Source organism: Hippoglossus stenolepis, chromosome 9, assembly GCF_022539355.2.
Source record: "Hippoglossus stenolepis isolate QCI-W04-F060 chromosome 9, HSTE1.2, whole genome shotgun sequence".
NCBI classification, from domain to species: domain Eukaryota; kingdom Metazoa; phylum Chordata; class Actinopteri; order Pleuronectiformes; family Pleuronectidae; genus Hippoglossus; species Hippoglossus stenolepis.
Genome location: NC_061491.1, coordinates 14,674,009 through 14,698,364, shown reverse-complemented (window position 1 = coordinate 14,698,364; position 24,356 = coordinate 14,674,009). Strand labels below are relative to the sequence as shown.

At 41.9% G+C, this 24,356-nt stretch overlaps 2 protein-coding genes across 3 annotated transcripts; both read right to left on the bottom strand.

The window, feature by feature from the left end:
• Window positions 1-4,450: 4,450 nt before the first annotated feature.
• Window positions 4,451-16,287, bottom strand: cmya5 (cardiomyopathy associated 5). Its single transcript, XM_035165506.2, has 14 exons — window positions 15,874-16,287; window positions 14,372-15,011; window positions 11,389-14,205; window positions 8,918-9,013; window positions 8,524-8,742; window positions 8,390-8,412; window positions 8,030-8,154; window positions 7,806-7,940; window positions 7,219-7,365; window positions 6,953-7,094; window positions 6,084-6,217; window positions 5,879-5,996; window positions 5,249-5,425; window positions 4,451-5,171 (listed from the first exon to the last, which is right to left on the bottom strand). Exons 1-14 carry the CDS (start codon window positions 15,987-15,989, stop codon window positions 4,919-4,921), a joined length of 5,142 nt encoding a protein of 1,713 aa, XP_035021397.2. The 5' UTR covers window positions 15,990-16,287; the 3' UTR covers window positions 4,451-4,918.
• Window positions 16,288-17,449: 1,162 nt separating this feature from the next.
• tent2 (terminal nucleotidyltransferase 2) lies at window positions 17,450-24,116 on the bottom strand. Of its 2 annotated transcripts, none has more exons than XM_035165533.2 (15): window positions 24,000-24,116; window positions 23,508-23,704; window positions 22,297-22,404; window positions 21,906-22,152; window positions 21,674-21,788; window positions 21,506-21,591; window positions 21,343-21,400; window positions 21,013-21,079; window positions 20,843-20,919; window positions 20,587-20,715; window positions 20,441-20,484; window positions 19,737-19,873; window positions 18,610-18,701; window positions 18,416-18,495; window positions 17,450-18,300 (listed from the first exon to the last, which is right to left on the bottom strand). In XM_035165533.2, exons 2-15 carry the CDS (start codon window positions 23,624-23,626, stop codon window positions 18,211-18,213), a joined length of 1,449 nt encoding a protein of 482 aa, XP_035021424.1. In that variant the 5' UTR covers window positions 23,627-23,704; window positions 24,000-24,116; the 3' UTR covers window positions 17,450-18,210. The 2 variants fall into 2 exon arrangements, with proteins under 2 accessions (XP_035021424.1, XP_035021425.1); XM_035165534.2 differs by having other exon boundaries at window positions 23,508-23,662; window positions 24,000-24,097.
• Window positions 24,117-24,356: the final 240 nt, after the last annotated feature.

Sequence of the window (24,356 nt, the reverse complement as noted above, 5' to 3'; positions counted from 1 at the left end):
GGTGTCAGACAAAAGAAAATGGGGTTGAGTGTCTGGAAAAATAGTAACATAATAATTTAATAATGACATGTCTGCTGGAAAAGAAAAGCCTGTCATGCGAGGTGTTTGAACCTCAAATCCTCAGTAGCTGTAGGTCATAAAAACATATTTGAACGTTTAAATACATGATAGATTCAGCAGAGAACGTTTGTAAAAGTACAGTATATTTGTCTGAGGTATATTTCAAGATACTAATCTTGAACACATTTTTTTCACATTTAATTTGTGTATCGAAGTTTGCATACAATTTTTGGTTGATAATGTTATACTATATTACATGGCAGTTAGTGTTTAGGGTAATGCAAAGCACATGGCAATAGGGTCTTTAAAGGCAAATTAAAATAAAACAGAAACACATTTGTAACTAGGGCTACGTTGTAGCACTAACGGGCCCGAGCACACGCATTTTGAAGCCTGTTGCGGTTAGTGGAGAGAGCGATCAATGACCAAGCGCACGTCTCCACGTTGCATGCATTTTGCGCACTGCGGCAAGGGCAAACGCTTCACTTCCTGCGTCCATCACGCGATGTCGATCCTTGCCTGCTAATTGCTCATTACGGTCCACGCTATCACACTGTGAACATTTTATGTAAATCGAATGATAGTTGTAAAACAAAGCTTACATCCTGTTGCCAGACTAATAGATCTGTTCAAGTAGGGGCTCTGATGTAGCGTGAGCAATTTTGTGTCAATTGGACAATGTTACAACAACATAATTATCACACTGATCAGTGAAATTAAATAAAATTAAATTGAAATTAAAAAAATTAAATAAAATCCGTCCGTCTGTCCGTCCAAAAAATAAAATAAAATACGGACAGACAGACGGACGAAAGTAACTAAAAGTACGAAAGTAACTAAAAAGTAACTAAAAGTACAAAAGTAACTAAAAGTACAAAAGTAACTAAAAAGTAACTAAAAGTACGAAAGTAACTAAAAGTACAAAAGTAACTAAAAAGTAACTAAAAGTACGAAAGTAACTAAAAGTACGAAAGTAACTAAAAAGTAACTAAAAGTACAAAAGTAACTGAAAAGTACAAAAGTAACTAAAAAGTAACTAAAAGTACAAAAGTAACTAAAAAGTAACTAAAAGTACGAAAGTAACTAAAAAGTAACTAAAAGTACGAAAGTAACTAAAAAGTAACTAAAAGTACAAAAGTAACTAAAAGTACCAAAGTAACTAAAAAGTAACTAAAAGTACAAAAGTAACTGAAAAGTAACTAAAAGTACGAAAGTAACTAAAAAGTAACTAAAAGTACAAAAGTAACTAAAAGTACAAAAGTAACTAAAAAGTAACTAAAAGTACGAAAGTAACTAAAAAGTAACTAAAAGTACGAAAGTAACTAAAAAGTAACTAAAAGTACAAGAGTAACTAAAAAGTAACTAAAAGTAAAAAAGTAACTAAAAAGTAACTAAAAGTACAAAAGTAACTAAAAAGTAACTAAAAGTACAAAAGTAACTAAAAGTATAAAAGTAACTAAAAAGTAACTAAAAGTAACTAGAAAGTAACTAAAAGTACGAAAGTAACGAAAAGTAACGAAAGTAACGAAAAGTAACTAAAGTAACGAAAAGTAACTAAAAGTACGAAAGTAACGAAAAGTAACAAAGTAACTAAAAGTAACGAAAAGTAACTAAAGTAACGAAAAGTTACATAAAGTAACGTAAAGTAACGTAACGTAGGTGGCGCTATGGCCCTGAACTAATATTAATATATGGATGTGTTCAGGTCAGGATTGTGATCATAGGTCAGTAGTTCGGAGCCGGTTGGATAATGCAGAGTGGATTTACAAAGTACTTCCTGTTTCATGGCGAATCAGTAGGTGGCGCTATGACACTGAGGAAATATTGACACATAGAGCTGTTCAGGCTTGGTCTCTGATGTTTGAGGGAGATAGACCCATGAACACGGAAGTTACAGCAATTTCGTGTGTCACAGCGAGTCGATGAACTTTAACGCCACGCCATTAATATGGCGTTTGACGAAAAGTCACAGTAATCTTATGCCTACATTATCAATGTCTTGAGACCCTTTTGACATAGGTTTAACATGGCTGCGGTCAGTAGATGAGGAGGAATACTTCCAAGTGTAAGACATGCAAAAAACAAGACATTTCCTGTTGCCACCAGGGGGCGCTGTGTTTTTAAGTCATGATTTCTGTGTAGATGTCATCAGGCCGGGACTTTTGTCTTACATGTCTAGTTTGGACTCGATTCGACCAAATATGTCCGAGATACAGAACCTCGTGTTTTGATGGCGTGTAATCAAACTTTGACGCCACGCCACGGTCACACCGTGTGACGAAAAATCGATCTTTGAGGTAGTTTTCATCTCCATCTTGTTGTGATGACACGCATCTCCATATGAAGTTGATCTGATGAAAGCCCTGGGACAAGTACATCAAAGTAAAAATTTGGAAAATGGCCAATATGGCCACTAAAGTCAAAATGGCGGGCTTCCTGTTGCTTTTTTCCCATTGCACCTCTGACCTTTTTTGTTTGTCTTGTCATGATACACCTGGGCTACGATTTTTGTGAAGATTGGTGAAAGCTAACTGAGGGGCTTTTCCTTAGATGGCGCTGTTGAGCCATTTTTCATCGCCCATTTCATATTACTCCAGAATACAATTACTTTTTGGGGTTTTGAATTCCCTGCAAACTTTGGTAACAATTTGAGCATGTCTAGGCCCTGAAAAAGCCCCAAAAGGGAAATACAAATCCTTCGAAATACAATAGGGCCTCCCACCGTCAGTGCTCGGGCCCTAATAATCCTTTCAATTTCAATAGGGCCTCCCACCGGAGGTGCTCGGGCCCTAATAATCCTTTCAATTTCAATAGGGCCTCCCACCGTCGGTGCTCGGGCCCTAACTATTACTAGCGATTTCCAAACTCTATTATCAATCTCTTATTTTTGCTCTTGACTCAATATTACAGCTAATGGAGCATGTAATGGAGTCCTGAGGCCCTCTGGTGGTGAGTGTGAGTAGGACAAGTGTTGAGCTAAGTCAATGATCAGTGCAGTTGTGCAATTAGAAAAAAAAATCTTGTTCATTCAGCTCAGGGTTAGAAATCAGTTTTACAGGACAGAGGAAGTAAAACAGTTGATCTCTGTTGACCATCAAATGCACATAAACACAAATAAAAGAACTGATCTGTTTACAAAGGTTATTTACACAAATAGACCTATTCACAATATGAAACACAGTTTAAAAAGTGCTACAGTATCTTTTTGGAGATATAAACTCTGGGATGACAAAAGACTTGATCTATCACAACTATGACTTCAATGTGTCGGAGCCTTTACTCACAGTGTCAGATCAGTAAGGCAACTGAGAGTATATTAAATCAACAAACATTTACAAAACAGTACAAAACATACTTTACGGCCATAATTACAGAATGATCCACAACACAATTCACTTCTCCCTCCACAAAACAAAATACAAGATGTTCACCGGTGAAAAAAATGTCAAGGCACTCGGATTGAAATCCAGTTGTGTTGCACACTTGCTTCTCTCTTTGATATTTGCAAAATGACGGTTTCATTTGTGTTTGATCTAAGGCTGGGCAATAAAACAATATAAATAATTATCACAATGTCATTTTAATAGCAAAATGGCAAAAGTCAAATAAATAGCTCTATAATGACTATGCATTGTGCAGGCACAGTGAAGAGGTATAACAACATAATTTACCTCAATGTGTTTGTTATTCTCTGTCCATAAAGAAGAGTTTAAAACCACAACCTTCACTCAGGAGCAAAATCCGTCTTTAAACCTAAGCAATAACAATGTAACATTTTCGTGATGATTATCGATATCAACTAATATGAGCATTTTTTATCTTTATATAATTTTTGACCATATCGTTCTGCCTTAGCTCGATCACAGGAAATTGAGCTCTATGCCGATCAGGTTTCTTTAAAGGGCCCATATTTTACACCTTTCTGGGATTTAATTTGAGGTATTGGTACCCCTAAAATGATATATCAGTGGTTTAAAGTCGAAAAAACTGCTGCTATGTGTATTTCCATGTCCTCTCTTCTGCCTCTCTCTGGAGCTGCAGACAGAACAGGCTGTTTTCGCCTGCCTCTTGAGCCCCTCCTCTGATTGGCTGACTGCACTTTGAGTGGCACGCGACCAGGCCTATCACTGGTCTCATTCTGGTAAACACAGCAGAAAGTCACGTTGGTATGTTTGCAGCTATAGAAGAACAGCCACATATTTACAGTCGGTTACAACAGGATGTTTCTGAACGATAAGTTACACCGTCCTCATGTTTGTTCAAGTTTTAGCAGGACAGTCGGCCAATGTAGGAGTAACGTCCCAAGTTACAGTACGGAGTTTCACAACGGAGTTTCAGTACAGAGTAATGTCTAGGTTACTCCGGTGTGGAGGGGTGGTGGTGGTGGAGATGACGGGGAGCGGGGTGGGTGGGTTCGTAGGCTGGACTGGTACCGGCTGGGTGGGGCTGAGAGACGAGTGCGATCCCGAATGACATCATACGGGGGAGGAAGTACAAAACGAGACGTTTCGGTCACATATTTCTTAGAATGGACTGAGGGAAAAAGTCCGCGGAGTGACTGTTTTCATACTTTGAGGGTCCCTACTGACCCCCTTCAAGTAATAACGGATAGTAAAAGCCCAGAAATTTATTATATACAATATGGGCCCTTTAAACAAGAAAACAACCAATCAATGTTGCTTTTTAAATGAGTAGGATCCATTTGTGTCTTCCTGCTTTACTGTGGATTTAAATATATTTTATGTCCTGTCAGATCTGTGCTCTTCTCTGTAGAATAGTGGTCATTCAAAAACATAAAGAAAGTGATATTGTCCATCATGAAGTGTAAACTCTTCAGTGTGTGAGGTGGGTAGCTGAGCTAACTGTCCTTGGTAAACTCTGGCACATCCAGCACCATCCTGACTTCCAGACTGCCCGGCATCTCCAGGGCCAGAGCGGGGTGGCATGGCTGGGTGAAGCGCTGGCTGAAAGTCCCCAGCATCTGACCACTGAGGGGGTTGTAGAAAGACAGACGACCGAGCTGGTAATCCAGGAGGGTACCTACTCGCTCAGGCATGTCAATCACAAACACGCTGGACTGAACGTGGTTGTGGAGCAGCTGATATCTGCAACTGTGAAGAAAAACAGGTGGAAGATTTAGAGTGATGATGGGAAGTATCTTTAAATATGAGGGGAGGTGTATGCTTACCCTGAGGGTGTAGGGACACACTGCAAACACCATGACTGGCTGTTTTCCCCCAGTGAGCTGTCTCTATTGGCTGCGCTGTACGCCACTCCAAGTCTGTAAGCTGTGCTTCCTGAGACAATCGTCTCCCAGTAGTAACGTCCTCGTGCTGACAGCAACTCACCCAGGACGGATGGAAACCTCGGCAAAAAAACACACAGACTAAAGGTTTACACTTGTTGATGAAACATTTCCTCAAGTAGGAGGTTATAGAAACTGTGATAAAGGTTCAGTGTGTGAAATGTAGTGACATCTAGTGGTGATGTTGTATGTTGCAGCTGAATACCTCTCACCTCACCCTCCCCTTCCAAACATGAAAAAGAACCTGTGGTAGCAGTCAGAACTCAAAAGGCATATAGTTTGTCCTGTTTGGGCTACTGTAAAAAACATGGCGGCCTCAGTAGAGAGGACCCACTCCTGATGTAAATATAAAGTATTTAAATATAAAGGGCCCATTCTAGGGTAAAGAAAACAACAATTTGTACAATTTAGAAGAAACACACTAGTGAAAACATCACTAGCATTTTTGTATACTTATATTCAGCCAATAGATCCCTTTCACCTAAATCTTGCACACTGGACCTTTAAACTCACTGTTTGTCTGCGTGTGGCATGTATTCATGTGTGTCCTGGGAATAGTGCAGAGCGGTCTGGTCCTCTGAAAGCTCCAACGCAGGGTGAGCCGAGGCCTTCAGCAGGTGGAACCTCGTACCTGAAAGAAAGAACAAGTAACAGGAGAGAATTAAAAAAACAAAAACAACAACAAAAACAGTTAAAGTGTGTGTGTGTGTGTTTTAACCTTTAGTGGAGATCAGTGCGGCCTCGCTCTGTTCGCTGGCTCCAGCCTCATTCACAGCTTTGATGTAAAACAGATAATTCTCATTGGGCTGCAGAAGAACCCTCTGTTCACAGATCCTGATACCTGAGATGGTTCTGGGAAAACACACACACACACACACACACACACACACACACACACACACACACACACACACACACACACACACACACACACACACACACACACACACACACACACACTTTAAACCATTGTACAGCTAAAAGGTTTAATGTATGAGAGCAGCAGCATCACTGGATTCAGAGGCCAGCAATAAGAGTCAGACATAATGCTGTTGCATTGGGAAAAATGTTGTATATTTAAAAGCAAGTACTTACTATTAGACAAGAAGTAGTACTTTTACTTGATTACATTTTTGTCTATTTATTTGTACTTTTACTTTAGTAATATGTATAAGTACTTCCTTTACCACTGGGTCATGGCTTGACATTTTAACTTACAACTCATTAACAGATAGAAATTTTCCAAGTTATAATAACAAATAGCAATTTTCGAATGAATCATTGCATTTTTCTGCACGCTTAATATATTCTGTTTACATTGTGGATATATTTCTTTCTATTTCTATATAAAAAATATATTTATTTTGTATATTTACCTATTTATGAATTTCACTGATGTTTCTTTCATCTTTACTGCTGTAACACAGCAGATTTCCACACAGTGGGACTAATAAAGGATCATCTTATCTTATCTTATCTTAGCTACATCATTTTCCTGATTCTACTACCTATCAGATTAAAACAGTCATCTTGACTTTCTACAAACAAATGATCCAGGTCAGATCATGCATGGTCTCAGAGACGCACCTGAGCCCCTCTCCCTCCAGGTCATACTGACGGCAGTACTCCAGAGTGTAACTCTGTCCGGGGGTCTGCTTCTGCCACCTCAGCGTGGCCGAGTCCCACATGATAGTACAGCGCTCTGTGTCAATCACTGGCACTGATGGAGCTGCCAGAGGGAGAACAAGGATCTGAGACAATAGACAAAGTGCTGCTGCCTGGATAAACATTGATATGTCATGCAACAGAAATCTAAACTCTAGATCAAAAAGTTAAAGTTGTTGTGCACTGACCGGTTGTGAAGGCGAGTCTCTCGCTGGGCAGAGAGCAGCCTGTGTAGTTGACAGCCATCACCCACACCTTGTATGTCTTATCAGGCTCCAGCTCCTCCAAGACACAGTAACTCTCCTTCACTGTCACACGGTACTCCTCTGACACGGCTGTGGATAACAGCAATATAAGTATGAAGCATTATGTCAACAGACATATTATATAATAATACAATATAACACTTTTAAAATAACACTTATAATGAACAATTGTTTATTTTTGTCTCAGGATAGATCCTCATTTGAGATCATACCATGTTATCAAGTTCAGAGCTGTAAGTCTAAATAAGTAGATACAAAAAACACAACTTTTCCCACTATTTTCCAGTTTAAATAATAATAATAATAATAATAACAATTATATTTCTATAACACCTGAGTTACAAGGTGCTTCACAAAAGAAATATAAGTACAAAGTTAGCCAGTCCCAGAAGCCAGACCGTACACCAGATAAAAGAACAACATTAAGACAGTAAAATATATATTTTTAAAACACACACAAAATGAAAACTATACAAATGTCAGTCAAATAACCTCCTGACAGTATTTACCTCCATGTGGATCCTCCATGCAGTAGACCTGGAAGCAGTCTATGATATCTCCAGGGTTGACCTTCCAGTAAACAGTGACACTGGTGCTGGTGGCTGAGCCTGGCTCCTGGTGCTGCAGCGTGGGCCTCTGAGGCACTGAGGCGCAGAACAAAACACACATGCATGACACTAGACTTCATGTGGATTCACATGTATCTGTAAAGACATGTCTGTATTAGACAGACCTGGGATTCCCTTCCGATGTTCGACGTGTGAGCTGGAAGTGTTGCCCTTGGCGTAGTCCTCGAACACCAGCAGTCCCTTGGGACCCAGCTCCAGTGACATGGCTGAGTCTAGAGCTGCCTCGAGCCTAAACACACGACCACAACGTTTAACTTCTGGCTACAACAACGAGCAAATGTCGAAAAACGTCTTTGCTATAGGCCGAGCTTGGTTTGTGGAATGAAAATCTACACCCACAATTCAATCAGTAAGGTTATATCCCTGCTGGTCAAGCAGCATGCTGCACTGGTTATCACTATCCAGCAACCTTATTTAGTTGTTAGGAAAACCACACTAGCTCACACTCCATTCACGGACATTACCTTTCACGAATGTCCTCAGGTGACTAATAGGAGAGCAGATTGAAGAGGGGTTAATCAGAAGTGTGACTCAAACCCTGATCACCAATCATTTTCCAATCACGACACCAATGATCTAATCAATCTTCAGGACTCACCCGTGCGTCGGTCTCGGCCTCTCTGGCCGTGGTCTCCAGCGTGGTCTTGGTGGTGTCAATGCTCTCCTGGAAGGAGACTATCTGGTCGTACAACTGCTCCAGCTTGGCCTTCTTCTCCTCCTCCATGCTGACGGACATGTTGTTGTACTGCTCCATCACCAGAGCCATCATCTCCTCGTTCTGTGCCTGCATCGCCACCTCGCCATCCACACACTGGTCCTGGTGGCGAGGTGAGTGACCAAGACCAAGAGACACTTTGATTTCACAAACGCTCTCTGGTAAAATGATTTACTGCTGAAAAGTCATGCTGAACAATGAATATTAATCTGATCCTGCAAACACTTTAGAGCCAGAGAAAATTAAATGTGTGTGACATTAAGTGAACATGCCTCACCTCTACAGTGTTGTAGGCCAGTTCCAGTTCAGACACCAAGTCCTCAATGTTCTCTGACCGACCCTGCAGCTCTGAGATCCAGTCACTCAGCTTCTCCTGTTATACAAACATTTATACATAAATCACCAGGCATATATATATATATATATATATATATATACACACATGTATATATATATAAAGAGAGAGAGAGAGAGAGCTTTAGTTTTGAAAGCTGCACCAAACTTAGTCTGTAGTACTAATAAGGATTAAATTCATCCCATCATTTGCTTCTGAAACATTAATTTTCCAAAGTCAATCTGATTGATGTGTGGGAGATGGAGGCTCCTTCTTACTGTTGTTATTTCGACTGATGACACAGGTTAATCTTTAGGTCAAAAAGTTGCCTCCAGCTGCTTTAAGGGGAATCATCATGGAGGATTCAGCAGATCGCTCTCTGATCCCCGTAAAGCCGACTGCTCTCCACTAAGAGTGTGAAGAACAGGTGTGTGTGTGTACAGGAGAGTGTGAGGGCATACTTGCAGACATGCATGTCTGAAGACGTGTCGGAGTGTATAGCTCAGAGAACTGGACTGGAGACAGGATGCTAAGTTGTCTTGGTAAACTTGTCACCATGGATTTTCCACTAAGTGTAGTGTCTGAGTGAGGTCAGACTTGTATCACAGCTTTGATCTGCTTCTTATTTACAGTTTACAGGCTGTGAATGTTACCCAGACCAGGTTCAAATTTCATCTGGAACTGATATCTGATCATTCTCAGTTTGGTCCAGCTTTCCCGTCATTTAGATGCCACATATTTTACTGTGATAGTTTATCATATGTTTTCTAATACATCCTCATAGCTTTATATAAAGACAAATATTTCAAAACTGAATATTTTCTCTCCTGATGAATGAAGCATCTTGTAGCAAACTGATGAGCTTTCTCTAATTATAGCTTTTTGAAAACTGCAGGTAATACATTTTTTTAGATTGCTAGAAGGTGTAATAACATATTTTTAATAAAAATGTGGCTGACCCTGTGCTGACCCTGAGGAACTCCACAGCGAGAACAGTGTGTGTGTGTTTGTGTGTGTGTGTTTGTGTGTGTGTGTGTGTGTGTGTGTGTGGGAACAGATCACAGCTCAGTCTCCGCTTGATGATGACACACTGGACCTTTCCACAGATCAAAGTGGAGCATTACATCACAACAATTCAATGTGCTTGGCCACAGCCTGAGAGCCCACAACCTTGCCAGCATGAGTGGAAAAGTTATAGCCGACTAATTTAGGACCAGTTTATTATATGATGATCCAAACCAATTCCAGTAAAGAGCGTGACGATCATAACCGTGTGTTGTAATAATTCTGGTAAAGTGTAGGATGATGAGCTGCTATTTGATTACAGCCTGCCGTAAGTTATGGAAACTGCTGCTGTGACGTTTCAGCCACGAGCCGCTGAAGCACTTGAACATCTGGGAGACGCTGTGACCCTCCGAGGCCACGGACAGACGAAAAGGAAAAACATGTTTTCTCTTCTAACAGATTCAGACTCAATCTCCTGACATAAATAATTGTGTTACTCTCTGCAACCATTCAATGTGTTATATCATACGGGTCAGGCTCACTTTTAATCTTCCATTGTTTCCCATGTTCTTTTGAGAAATGGCCTATTTACTAACAGACAGAAAGAGATCAACTGTTCCTTTAAATGTATTTCTCACATTTTGTATTTCTTTTGAATAAATGTATTATGATTACTAATACTTTGCATGTTTACTTAGCTCATATATTTGTGTAGTATTAGTATACATATCAATTGTTAATGTCACCCAGTATATAAGATATCTAAATGAACTAATAAGACAGCTGATGGTACATTACAAATGAGCTGATGTTCAAGATAAGCACTTATGACTTTATAATTTGTATCACTGTTTATCTTGTATGTGAGTATTTTATTATATATATTATATATATTTCATGATTTCCTTAAAGTCTAGTGGTTCATTATTCATAATTTTAATCATTTAAATTATTAATATTATTTCAGAAAACTCATCACTTTCATTATATTGTCCATTACTGCAGCTCCTCTTTTCAGCCTCTGAGGCCCCTCTCCGCTCTGCTCTGATTGGCTAGCTGGCCCATTCTGTTATGATTGGTCAGCTGCTCCCAGCACATGTAGGAAACATTGGCCTCAGCTCTCCCTTTACCTGTTACCTTTGTTAGAGGAGGAGCCTGACTAACCACTCGACATGCATAATGCAAATACAGGGTGCCTTTATGTCACACGACATTATAATGATGAGATTTCCCATAGTGTAACTGAACATAATCTTTTGTTAGAAACTTATAATGAATCCAAAGTAAGGACCTGTCATGACAAGTAAACTGATTTCAGTGAAGTTTCCCTTTACAAACATGTAAAACTGTACATTTAAAACACCTTTTATACAGATCACAACATATGCAATATGTGCTTTGTACACTACCTTGATTTCCTCATACGCTTTGTCCACTGACGTCACCTCATGGCTCTGATGTTTCCCTGACTCACAGTCGTCCTCTGGCAGCAGACATCCACAGGTGAGACAGAACCAGTCCATCCCCTGCAGCTCAGCAGCCAGTCGGGCCTGATTCTCCTCCTCTGCATCGATGATGTCATAGTCAGCCTCGATCAGCTCTTCTTCTGGGGACACTTTCTCTTCCTCCATCTCCATCTCTACACCCCTCCTTTCCTCTCTGCTCTGGCCAGACTCAGGCCTGGATTCCTCTGCATCTCTTTGTGTTTCCGATTCAGGCATCTCCTCTGCATCCTGTTTAGAAATCACCTCATATTCCAGCTCCTCCACAGGAGCTTCTGGAGCCTCTTCAACCACCTCATCTTGCTCCATCTTTTGCTCTGTATCCTCTCTTTGCAGATCAACATCTGGAGCTACATCCTGGATTATAATGATTGCTTCTGGGGCATCTGCCGCTTCGTTCACCTCGGCCTTCAGTTCAACATCTGGTTCTTCTGGTGGTATATCCTCTCCCTGCAGCCCAGATAAATCCTCCAGGGGAGTAAAGGTCCTAAGAGGAGAAAAGACACCCTCGTCTTCATCTACGTCCTCCTCTGTCTTCTTCTCCTCTGTGTCGACGTCCTCCACAGGAGCAGGTGGTGAGTACGCTCTGTCTAAGTCATTTTCAAGTGGTTCTTCTACCTTTTCATAGACTACTGGTTCTAATTCCAACCGAGTCTCTGTCTTTGTTTCTTTGATTGGCATTGGTGTATCTTCAGATGCTACAAGATGCTCATATACACTATCAGGTTCAGGGAGAGCTTGTGCATCACTTGGGGTCTTGTCTGACCACTGACTGATGTCAATGTCCATCTCTACAGCTTGTCCTTTGGGGACGAGGAGGATCAACTCGTCACCTACACTCACCATGTCTTGAACTACAGTCCCAGTGTCGTCTGTGGGTGTTTTAGCTTTGACTTCAGTCATTGACTCCTCTGGTTGCTGCTGCAGGGCTTCAACGATTTCACAATGTTTTTCGTCTGAATCCGTCTCGACTTCCTCCGGGATCACGGGTTCGGCTACTTCGCTTGAAATCTCGGTTTTAACCTCTGATTCCTGATGAGCTTCAGCGACAAATTCAGGTGACTGGCTCTTAGCTGCAGCCTCGACCGTTGCCGTTGGAAAATCTGTTGTATCATCATGTGTTGCCTCCTGAAGATCAATCTGAACCTGGGTTTGGATCTCTGTTTCATTCACTGCTTTTTCAGTTACCTCCACGACTGCTTGCACTGCACTATCACGGTCGGTGATTACTTCCACAGGTCCAACATCCTCAGGAATGTCTTCTGTTTCCTCACACGGTGATGTTACAGCTGATGTCTTCATTTCACCTGAGGTTTCGGTCGAGGTGATAATATCCTCTTCGACCACGACCTCTGGTTTGGCCTCAGTCGTTGTTTTCTCATCAGCAGCCTCCATCTTGGTGTCAGCAGCTGCCTCTTCAGACAAGCTCTTTTCACTGGTTTCTGATTGGATTTCTGATTGAACGTCCGTCTGTGGTACTTCATTGCTTTCAGGTGCTGTCTCATCTGTGGCCTCTACAAGCCCTTCAGGCATTTTTTCCGCCTCTTCTTGTGTCTGACATGGTTGCTTGGTTTCAGTCAAGCTTTGCTCACTTTTTTTGTGCTCTTCTCTCTGATACTCCTCACTCTCTCTTTCTTTCTGCTCTACTTCCTTCTCCACCTCTTGAATATCAGGAAGTGGTTCATCAGTGCTGCTACTCTGGGGCTCGGCCTGGTCTCTTTTTACCTCATGTTTCATTTCCTTATCCTCTGTCAGTTTAAACCCCTGAACTGATTCTTCTGAGGCTTCTGCTCCATCCTGCTCTCCAGTCAGCATTGAGAGTTTCTCTACTTCTATTTCCTCCTCAAAAGTTGCTGATTGCACATCGTCACTCCTGTCTCCAGCTCTGACCTCCTGTATCTTCGGTTCCTCTGTCTTTGTCTTGTCTATTTCTGCTTCTTCGACCATCCTTGTTAGACACCCTGTCATCTCAAACTTACTATGTAAAAACATCATCCTCCCCTCCCTCTTATCCTTCACAGACTCGGGTTGGGCCTCCACTGTGGAAGTTTCATCCTTCAAAATAAACTTCTCCAGGTAGCCGTCTGCCTCGTCTGAATCTGAGAAACGTCTCTTGTAAGACTTCTCCGACGTGACGCTCTCCGCCTCTGAGTATTCCTCGTCACTCCTCTGCCGCTGGCCTACAGCGTCCTCGTAGAGGTCAGAGTACATGAAGGACATGGCGGTGGGCTCCTCCAGAAGGATGGGGTCGATGATCTTCGGGGGTCCAGGGGAGATATAGATGGGTGTGAGGGTGGTCTCCTCGCTCCCAAACAACACCGAACCGCCCTCCTTCATCGTTCTCTGGCTCTCTCGTCTCATCCTCATCCTAACTCCTCCGTCTGCCTCGTCGTCGTCCTTCCGCTGCGGTGCATCAGCAGGAGATCCTTCTCCGTAGAAGACCTCATCCAGGTGTTCTCCGACTATATCCACATCTGTAACAAAGACAAAAGAGTCTTCTGATGCAGAGGGAATGTCTGTGACCGTCTCCTTTGTAGGTGTTTGCTCCTCTGCCTGGGGTTTCACTGGAGGCTGTAGGTTTTCCTGCTGCAGCTCTGGAACTTGTTCTGCAGGAACTGCATGATCCAAAAGGGTAAAATTCTCAAAGTAGTCAAAGTCACTGGTGCTCTCTTTCTGAGTGGGTGTGTGTCCGGCTTCTGTGTCTGCTGATGGCTGAGAAGAGTCCTGTTCCGAGGGATGAGGAGAAATAAGCAAATCAGGACATAGTGATGTTTAAATCTCCAAATAAACAGGCATCTTATAGGACAAATTAATTTACGTGAATGGTAGGACTAGCATTAGAAATGAGATATCCCATCATAATAATTGTTCAAATCATTCAGATACGTACCTCTTGGTGATCCAGTACTTCCCCCTCCTCTGGCAGGACGTGATTTGGTGTCCAGTCATGGTGGTTTCGGGACCTGATCTGTGGAGTCTGGTCCAGATAAGACAAATTGTCGTGCAGCTCCGTGCTCTCCTCCTCATCCACAGTAGGAAGTTTGGAGGGGACCCTGATGTTGAGGATCTCATAACCCTCAGAAATCAAACTAAACAGTTGTTGATCTTTGTTTTTGATTTCTTCCAGGTCTGGCTCTGTTTCAGTTTTCGCCTCTTTGACGTTGGGGAGAGAGACCTCCATCATCTCCGGTCGCTCCACTCCCAGAGCTGAAGCGGATCTCGAGCTGCCAGCTCGGCTTAGCCTGTCCCCCAGTCTGCTGCTCCTTCCTCCAGACCTTATCCTCCTGCGGACTATTTTCTCCTCATCGAAGATGATCGTGATCTTCCCTGCGGCTCCAGAGCCATCCATGCTGTAGGCTTCAGAAATGGAGCTCGTCTCGGAGGCCCAGGGAGTAGAGCAGCGGCTGGAGGCTGTCTCCCAAACGATACCACTGTCCTCACTCTGCACTGTCACCATGGAGAACGATGGATCCACCATCAGGCACTGCAGTTTGGGCTTCACCGACTGGTCCTGGACAACCTCTCGCAGACTGAAGGAGGGAGAAATGGAACAGATTTAGAGAAAGGAGAGATCAGGCTGTTTGTGCCGTTCACTGGAGGAGGAAGGGGGGTGACACTCTGAGTGCAAGAGGAGATCCTCCTGGCACGCCTCTTGGAAATGCAAGCAGAGAACATACCAATGAATCAAATCAAAACATATCTGAGCAGCATCTGCCCTAATTCATGTTTTGCAGCACTGAGGCGAACCAGAAAAATCTAATCTGACAACACCAGAACGCCCGCTGATCTTTTCTCAAGACGATTACTTGACGTGTCAACCTCCAGCATTAGACCACGTGTTCAAGCCCAGGCTGCCAATGTGAGGGATGAGCTGAAAAAATAAGGATGAAATGTGTCGCGAGCTGTTCCTCCTGCTATGAATACAGCTTGGTTCATGGAGGGGGGCTACAGCAAGGTGACATCCCAAAGCGTCACTCATGTAATATTAGAGAAGAGATGCCTGGACTTCCCAGATACATCCAACATATCGGTGTCTTCTACTATTTAAGACATGGATAGCTCCAGCACTGAGAATGAAACACGATAAATGAGATGCATGATGTGGGATGGTGACTGTATCAAATAGTCAAATAGAGCTACCTGCCGTGCCACACTCACAATTCCTGCTCTGAACTGAATCACAGATGGTCATATCAAGTATTAAGTGATGCACTCATTGTGTAACATGGGTCTCATTCTCCATAAGGAGATAAGACAAGGCCACAAACAAGTGGTTCTTCCACTCACAGACTCCATTCATGCATCTCCCAGCAGAAAAGACACCACTTCACCCAAACTGATCCACAATTGAGATTATTCAGCGTGTAAAGTCCAGATAAGTGAGTGAAGCACCTGTTCTGCAGCTCCTCTAACTCGTCTTCATCGTCCTGACTGACGGCCTCGGACGCTTCAGACTGAAGCTCCTGCAGCTCGGTCATCTCCGTCGCCAGACTCTCACACTCCTCCATCTTGTTAACGTCCTCCCAGCTCTTCCACTCTGCAGTTCCCAATGCTGTTTTTCTGTATGTTTCCTTTTTCACTGTCGTCTTGATGTTTTCAGCTTCTCTGAATTGGGGAGAGTTGCTCTGCCTGTTTGTGTCATTCTAAGTTGGGAGCTGTCCATCTGACTCAGCGAGGGACAGAAATAGACGTGAGTGGGGGAATGAACGGAGGGGAGTGGACATAGAGAGTGGGTCGATTTCACTTGCTGTTGAGTTAAGCGCAATAACACACCAAATCCAAGTAGTCAGATTTTAAACCTGTTATGCAATATTGTTATAGATCTGAGAGAATTGCCACCATGTAGCTCGAGGCGTTTGCCAGTGTCCAACAGCTGACTGAGGGTATGTGCCTTTAAGATCAAAATCCCCCAAGTTAAATATAGGACATGTGCTGAAACAGTACCCCCTGCATGGTCCCCCCTGCTGCTGGTGGCAACGCTAAAGAGGTCCACGCTCAAGCCCCCCACCACCACCACCATGCAAACATCTACCCTCCTTGTTCTGCTGGCATGATGCAGAAGTCACAAAAACCGATGAGTGCAGTCTGCCAGAGCAGGTATGCCTCCCCAAACCAGTGCAGTTTCAGTCAACATAGGGTTTTTTTCCAAACTCAAATGAGGTCACTGACCAATGAGATGTAATGAGTTAATCTTTGAGTACAAGTGACAACTGGTCAAAATCTGAAGAAATTCCCTAAAGGCAGACTTTAGATGTCATATTCAAGAGTCCAAAATCATGTTTTGCGATGCCACTGTGACCTTTAACCCGAATCTCATCAGTTCATCTGTGAGTTTAAGTGAAGATTTATACCAAATTTAAAAGAATTCTCTTGAGACGTTCTTAAGATCATGTATTCACAAGGCAAAACCTTTGACTTCCAAAATCTAATCAGTTCATCTTTGAGTCCACGGAAAGGTTTGTATCAAATTTGAAGAAGTTCCCTCAAAGCACTCTTAAGTTATCGTGTTCACAAGAATGGGTGGATGGACAACGTGAAAACACGATGCCTCATAGAGGTCAAACATGTGAAGTGACATAATCATACATCTTCAGAAATTTAATTTTTTTAAAACAAACATTTGAAAGTCAGTAATGTACAAAAAGAGCTGAGGAACAATATAAGCTATGGACAAAAAATAAACAAAGTCACTCACAAGTGTGAATTCTGTAAATAACGTGTATTAAGTGAACTGAAAATTTACGAATAACAAATCTGTACTTGTCCGAATAAATCAAGCAGATCTTAGATCTATAAGGTCACAGTATGTTTGTTACCAGTAATGTCAAAATAATACAAAAACATCAGGTTCAGTGATAAAGGAGTGGAAAAATCCAGAGTGAGGCATCATTGCAGCCCTCAATGATCACCTCAAAATCATCCAAACCTAAACATCAGTTTAAAAAGCTCAGAAACAGAAAGTAGGAGATGATTTAAAAAAGAGAGGGTCTTTAATGTAGCGGTAGAAAAAGCAAATTTCGTGTTTAAGCCCAAAATCACTTAGAAACTGACCAAGAAAAAGGCTCTGATGTTACAAGTTGATCCCAAGAGGATATTCATACTGTATATTTTACATATATAAGTCAGAAACAAGATTTCTCATGACACTATGCAGTACGGCTGTGACCACTAAAATGAGTTTTTATAAACCTGAACGCAGTTGATTCCATTTAAGCTAACTTCAGACATGAGCTGTTTGCAAGTGGTTTTTGCATCTTCTCATACTATGTTAACAAACTTAACTTCATCCCAGGAATTCCATGTGCATTGGGACTAGTGGTGTAGCAGCAATAACCATCTCATATAACATGAACAATTATCATCCTGCTTCAGTGCATCTCTCTGTCACCAGTTTAGGTTTCGACTCCAGAGCTCTCTGGTGTCACTCCACAAATATTGTAAATTATTTACACTCTTGTTTTCTGGATTATTATGCAACACAAATTTAGGAAAGACAGCAAAACGTTTGACAGTGCAGTATATTCAAAAGGTGATGCCAGAGGACACACTGTACGTGTCCGATATGAAAGCAGCCAGAACTTTCAGCGTCCCAGAAACGTTTTGGGCTGTGAGGTGCAGAGGCAGCACGGCTCCTCGCTCAGCACATCGCGAAGGTCTGTCATCGTTTCTGGGCAAAGGGTCGGGTTGAGGTAGAGGACTCCACTCAGCTCGTCTAATTAGAGGAATCCCTCATCTCCTGACTGCAGACTCTCTATTAATGATGGCGCTGACTGGGAGGATCGAGTCCAGGTCCTTCCTCTCACGGAGGATCCGAAATGACTGAGCAGACAGAGAGATGAGAAACAGGAGGATTATGAAGAACTTATAGCTAGACCACAGCGGCTAATGGAAAGGAAATAAAATAAAGAGCACAGTTATCTGGACTAGCATGTACCTCTGCAAACTGATCTTTGATGAAGTCAAACTTGATCTTCTCATGGACTGCTCTGGCAACGTTATTTCTTTCAAATGGCTCTGAAACACAACAAAACACCATCGATCAGATCAAATAAGAGTTTCTTACACTGAGGCTACAGTTATTATTAAGTGGAGGTGGCAGCAGCGTTTTACATCCACTGAAATGTTTACCTTCCACACATATGTATTTGTTTCTCCACTCTTTGGAGTTGTTCTTGGGAAAAGCTCTGGCCTCTCTAACAGAGATCACATGCTTGTCCCACCTGCAAGACAAAGAAAAGGGAAGACATTTAGCACTGAAATTAAACACAATGAACAAGGTCCTCAAGAACCACATCAGTGACTTTGCAGGTTGTAGCTAATCAGCTACAAAACATGCACATTTCAATGCCAACAAGCAAACATTTTTAGATTCTAGGCACCTGTTAGTTTCACTTCAGTACAGGATGAAAACAGTAACTTCCTGAGAGACGATAATAATATCAAGTAGCTCTTTTTACTTTTTGTTACATGATCATCATAATATGGCAAGGAACAAAGGCTTTTCATTCTTACTTTGCCATAAAGTTACTGAAAGAAAGTTGATGAAATTGTTTTCTCTTCAACAGTTTCTGCCTGTCTATTGTCTGTCTTTCTATTTTTAAGACTTAAATGATAGAGCTTCATTGTACCTTGAATTTGATGCATTCAGAGAATGTTTTTGTGTGCACAAAATAGGATCCAATTAAACATTCACTGTCACATAGTTCAGTCTTCTCAGGTATAATTGTTTAGTTTATGGATTTGAGTTGTTGTAACAAATGGTTTTGTTACGATTCTTTTTTTCCAGGAGTAACATCAAGGGAAAACTAGAATCCCTGCACTGCAGTTGTAAGCCTCCTGCCACTGGCTGTCGCTGAGGCATAAAAAACTGAATCACTCATCAAGTTTGACCTGTTTGAGCGTTTAATTCTGTAAAATGATAAAATAAGTGCATGTTTTTGTGGTGAGTTCTAGTTCAACCTCTTGACTGCGGCATGACATGGTAACACACATACTGCAAACACAGTGACCGTGGTTTGTCATGTAAGTGCTGTGTAAGGCCAAAGGTCCCACCTGCTCCTGCCTCTCACCCAGAAACATGACACCAGAGTAGAGGATGCAGGATAGAGGAAGGAGGGGAGAGATAGGGGGACTGAAGAGGGAGAAGATGTTGGCGACAGGAGACGAGAAATGGGAGCGAGACAATGAGCAGGCAAAGGGAACCGTCCGTGCATCTGAAACATGAGACTCATTAATGTGATGTTCAAGGGAGATACCTGAAGTTTGTGGCATAGTATTTAAGAAAGCCCAGAAGCAGGTCTCCTAGAGAAGACTGGTTTCTAGAGATGAAGGGGGGGATGTTTTTGGGTCCCTCTGGAACCATGTCGATGTCCATGAAGGGATTGAAACACTCCTGAAAATCAAGGCACAGGACAAATGCTCAAAACTGGCTGACACTGCACATTAGGGAGGTGTGAAATGATTTATAACCATTTAAAATGTGGATGATAACCTGTCAAAGTGAAGTTAATAACATAAAATATAACAGTTATAGAGGACTTGAGTTTTGTCCACAACTGCTTTTCATCATTAAATAGATTCTTTCTTTGTGACAGTTGTTCTATTTTACATCATAAAAAGAAATGTCTGCAAACATGTTTGACGTCATGAACACAACAAAAACTAAGGCGCTCTCTCAACTTGTGGTCTTTCCAGATCTGCACTTGGGTGTCATATTTTCATAGTGGCCGATCAGAGCCGAGGCTGAATCAAACTTGTGTGAACTGCAGGTTCATTTGACCAGGGAGTAAATGCCAATTGTATCCATTCCCATTGCAGACAATAGCCAGAAGTTGAGATATAATTGAGTATATACTGTTGACTTTTCATATTAAAGTTTCCAGCTAGGGAGGGTTTAAAAAAAATACAGTTATGATTCTGAGAGAAGGATTTACATGACATAAGCAATGAACACACTCACTGGGTGGTCCCTCTGCAGAGAAGGAAGGACCGGTTCATTAAGAGCTGTAACGAAAGCAACATCACATACATGATGAGATTCACTCCAATCAAAAGGTACAGAGTAAACAACAACACATTTTTTTGCTTGGGTGTGATTGTACTGACTTTGCAGGTAGTGCAGGATCATAAGCACCAGTGTGTAGCTGCTTAATGTTCCTTTGCTGGCATCATTGATTTGGTGATGCCGTGCCCACTTCTTGATGACGAGAATCATGGGCTTTATCCTGAGATCAGCTGTGAGAAACAACACAAACAAACACAGCAGGTCAAAACAAGAAAACTCTTTATCTTCATTCCTACAGCTGACATGGAAAAAGACAATGAATAGTTACACAGAAACTGAAATTTTACTCTTACCCACCATAAGCGTAACTCCTCAGAAGGAATGTGTTTCTGATGCCCGTTATGTTGTTGATATTTAGATCAAACTCCAGATTACTAAAGGAGGGAGGCATAGTGACAGATTCACATTAAGACTACTTTCTGATTTGATGTAGTAAAGCTTCAAATGTTTAACTCTTTTGCTTCTACCTGTCTTTTTCTTTGAACCTGAGGATTGGCACTTTGGCTCTGATTAGCTGTGTCCTTTCTACATAAGCTATAAATCAAAACAAGCATCATGAGATTCATTTTAGTTTCAGTTTCATTTTCCTTCAAACGTGAACCTCCTTTTAAAACTGTATAAAATGCTCCACCTAGTGGAGGCTGCAGAGAATACAGAGACAGAGGACAAAAGAGGCAAAGCTCAATAAGAAGTAAGATGGTAGTAAGATAGCATGACAGTGTTTCCATGTTCAAAGCTAATATTATATATCTTATTCAAACTTATGGATATTTGCAAAATTATTTCTTATTACTCACGGAGTGTTTTAAACAGCTTTTGCAGTACAGAGAGCACATTAATAGCATCAGGTCTTTTCTGAAACAAAAAACAATGTGTAGATGTCCAAGTGAAAGTAGATATGACTGTACATTTTAGATATATATACTATGACATTTGCTGCAGAGAGTCAGAGATACTTACTTGAACCTGAAGGACCAGACACAGATCAGCATCACTGCTGCGGCAGCCAAATCCACTCATGGAAGATCCAGTTAAGTAAAGTCGTGCTACAGGCAGAAACACATTAAATTACAAAGAATCACAACAGAAAATCAGAGCAGAAAGTGACGGTATAATAGTTTAACACACCTGCATAGACTCGCTGTATGTCTTGCTGCAGCCGAGCTCTGCACATCTCCTTCCAGGTCAGATCTGAAAGTTGCTGCTGACATGCCTCAAACAGCTCCACCATCTGAGTGCTCAGCTGAGGGCACAAACACATGTAACCTTAACTAAACCAAAGCACACCTGCACGTACAAACACATCAGTCAAACTTGATATATGTTAGCTGCAGATTAATACCATTTGAATACACAGTACCTTGTCCTTGTCATAGGTCTGCAGGCGGATGGGGTTTTCTGGGACAGGAGGCACCTCAGGCCAGGGATTGGGGTGTGGGCTGGGATGAAAACCAGAGAAGGACGATTGCGAGGACCCAGCAAACACTTGGTCTGGACGACAAGGACGGGGAGGGTATCGAACTGAAGTGGACCCTGTCTTTGGGTGGGTAGAGGAGTCGAGGCGTTGGCGTTTCACGACATGGGGGCTGTATTCCTCGTTCTGCCTCCTGGAAGAAAGACACCAATAAGGAAACACGTGACAAAACATATTAAAAGGTAAACTTTGATATGATGGATGAGAGTTTAAAGAAATATAAGAATGAGACACAGGTTATTCAGCATGAGAGAGAATGAATAAGAAAATGACTTACTTGCGCCTGTTGCTCTGAGCTGCTGTGTACAGAGGGGCGACCTGAGAGGTAGATGGTGGGGATTTCCATTCATATGTGGGTAACCTCTCTAGACCAGGAACATTAAAGCTACAAAAAGACAAGCACGTGTTACTGTACAAGAAAGAAGATTAAAAAAAAAAAAACTATCTGTCTGCACGAGCCTCTTGGCACATCAAACTGCAATGAAGACGGAGTTATCATCTCCCAGAATAACAAACTCCAGTTTACAACAAGATTATCTCTGACACTTAGACACACGACTGGACAGTCTGGTATCAAAGACTTTCAACTATGATGAAAATACTCTGAGCTGACAGAAAAGGTTTTGAACGTGCTTCATGTCTGTAGCACAAAAATTTAGAAGAAAATAGTAGAAGTAGAAGAGTAGAAGAAAATTTTGAAGCTTGGTCGGGGAGAATAGAGATGACAGTAGATGCTGTATGATTTGTTCATTCTGTAGTATTCCTTCATGTATTTATCAGTATCCTATCTCATACTTACTAGGTACCATGGAACCATGCTACATCCATATACACGTGTGACGATTGTATTACCTATATGAAGTTGTATATCTGTCCTTTTTCAAAACCATTTGTGTAACTATTTTACCTTGAGACACTAGCTGTTATGGCTGTAACCTCCTCCACCGGAGGTTTAGTCTATCATATCCTCTACTTTATACGTAGGGTCTGTGCCAAGACCTTGGTTTCTATGGCAACTGCCTTTGGGGAATTGGCCAGCATCATCCAGGCTACAGACAATGAACTGTTGATTATAGGGCCTTCTAAATGACACCGGCCAATTAATGGGACATATTGAAAGAAAAATCCCTATTAAATTTTCGAAAAGATGATTTAATAGTAGATCAGCTACCAATACATTTCAGTAAATAATAATAATTTAAAAATAATCTTTAATTATAAGACACTTTTCTAAATAATAGTATAAGATGCTTAGAGAAAGACACATGAGCAGAATAAAAAACAACAAACAATAGAATGGATAAAATCAAATAAAGTTGGACTGGTCATAAATAAAAGTCAATATCAAGCTTCCTCAACAACTTCAAACTAAAGGGATTTAAAAATAGCAAAACCCAATGTCTGTTTCAGATTAAAAGCCTGAGAGGCTTTATCGGGTCTTTACTGCTGGTTACCGATGCTGCTGATCTCCAGCACACACGGACTCACCTGTTGGCTGCTGCCGGCCTCTGGTGGTTGTAATCATAGTATCGGGGCACTGGAGGTGGCGGGTACGGGCCGTGGCTGTGGGCTGAGCGGCCCCTCGGAGCAGCGCCGCGGGGGAACATGCTGCGGCTCTTCGCGGAGATCCAGCATCAACCCCGCTGGGAGGGAAACAATGGCACCTCGTCAACAGTCGAGCAGCACTAAACCATGGAAGGTGACACACACACACACACGGAATTACTTCACATTAAAAGTGACGAAAAACCCACTAAAAGCTAAGAGGAAACCAAAACTTCCTACAGGCTGTGTAGCAAGTTAGCAAAGTTAGCTCGTGTAAAGTGGCGCCTCGCTAGCTAATCCAAACATCGTCAACCAGGTTATCTTGATATTAATAACATTCCTCTGTAGGTTTACATGAAGAGTAACTCTGTGATGATGTGTGCTAAATGTCTCAAAGTGTTCCCTCAAAAACCGAACCCACGCTCTGTCACTCACCAAATTTCATGTCAGATGTCAACAAAACTCCAGCAGCTACTTTCGAGCGTCCATACTTCCGCTTTGATGCCGTGACGTCGTGGAGCTCTGCTTAAAGGGGACGTAGCACTGCGCCCGTTAAAGGGAACATCAACCCAAAATACAACAAAGCAAACAAAAGGGTTTGGCTCATCTGTGCTGCAGCTACAGATTGTGTGAGGGTTCTCTTTGTTCCCTGTTTGATACCCAAATGTCTCTCATTTGAATGAGGTGAATCAGATAAGGCAGATCACCAGCAGCATCACTATGGCTGCTTCAGGCAAATTCAACTAAGCTTTTTAATGTTATAAACAAACAGACATGTTTCTTTTGAAATCT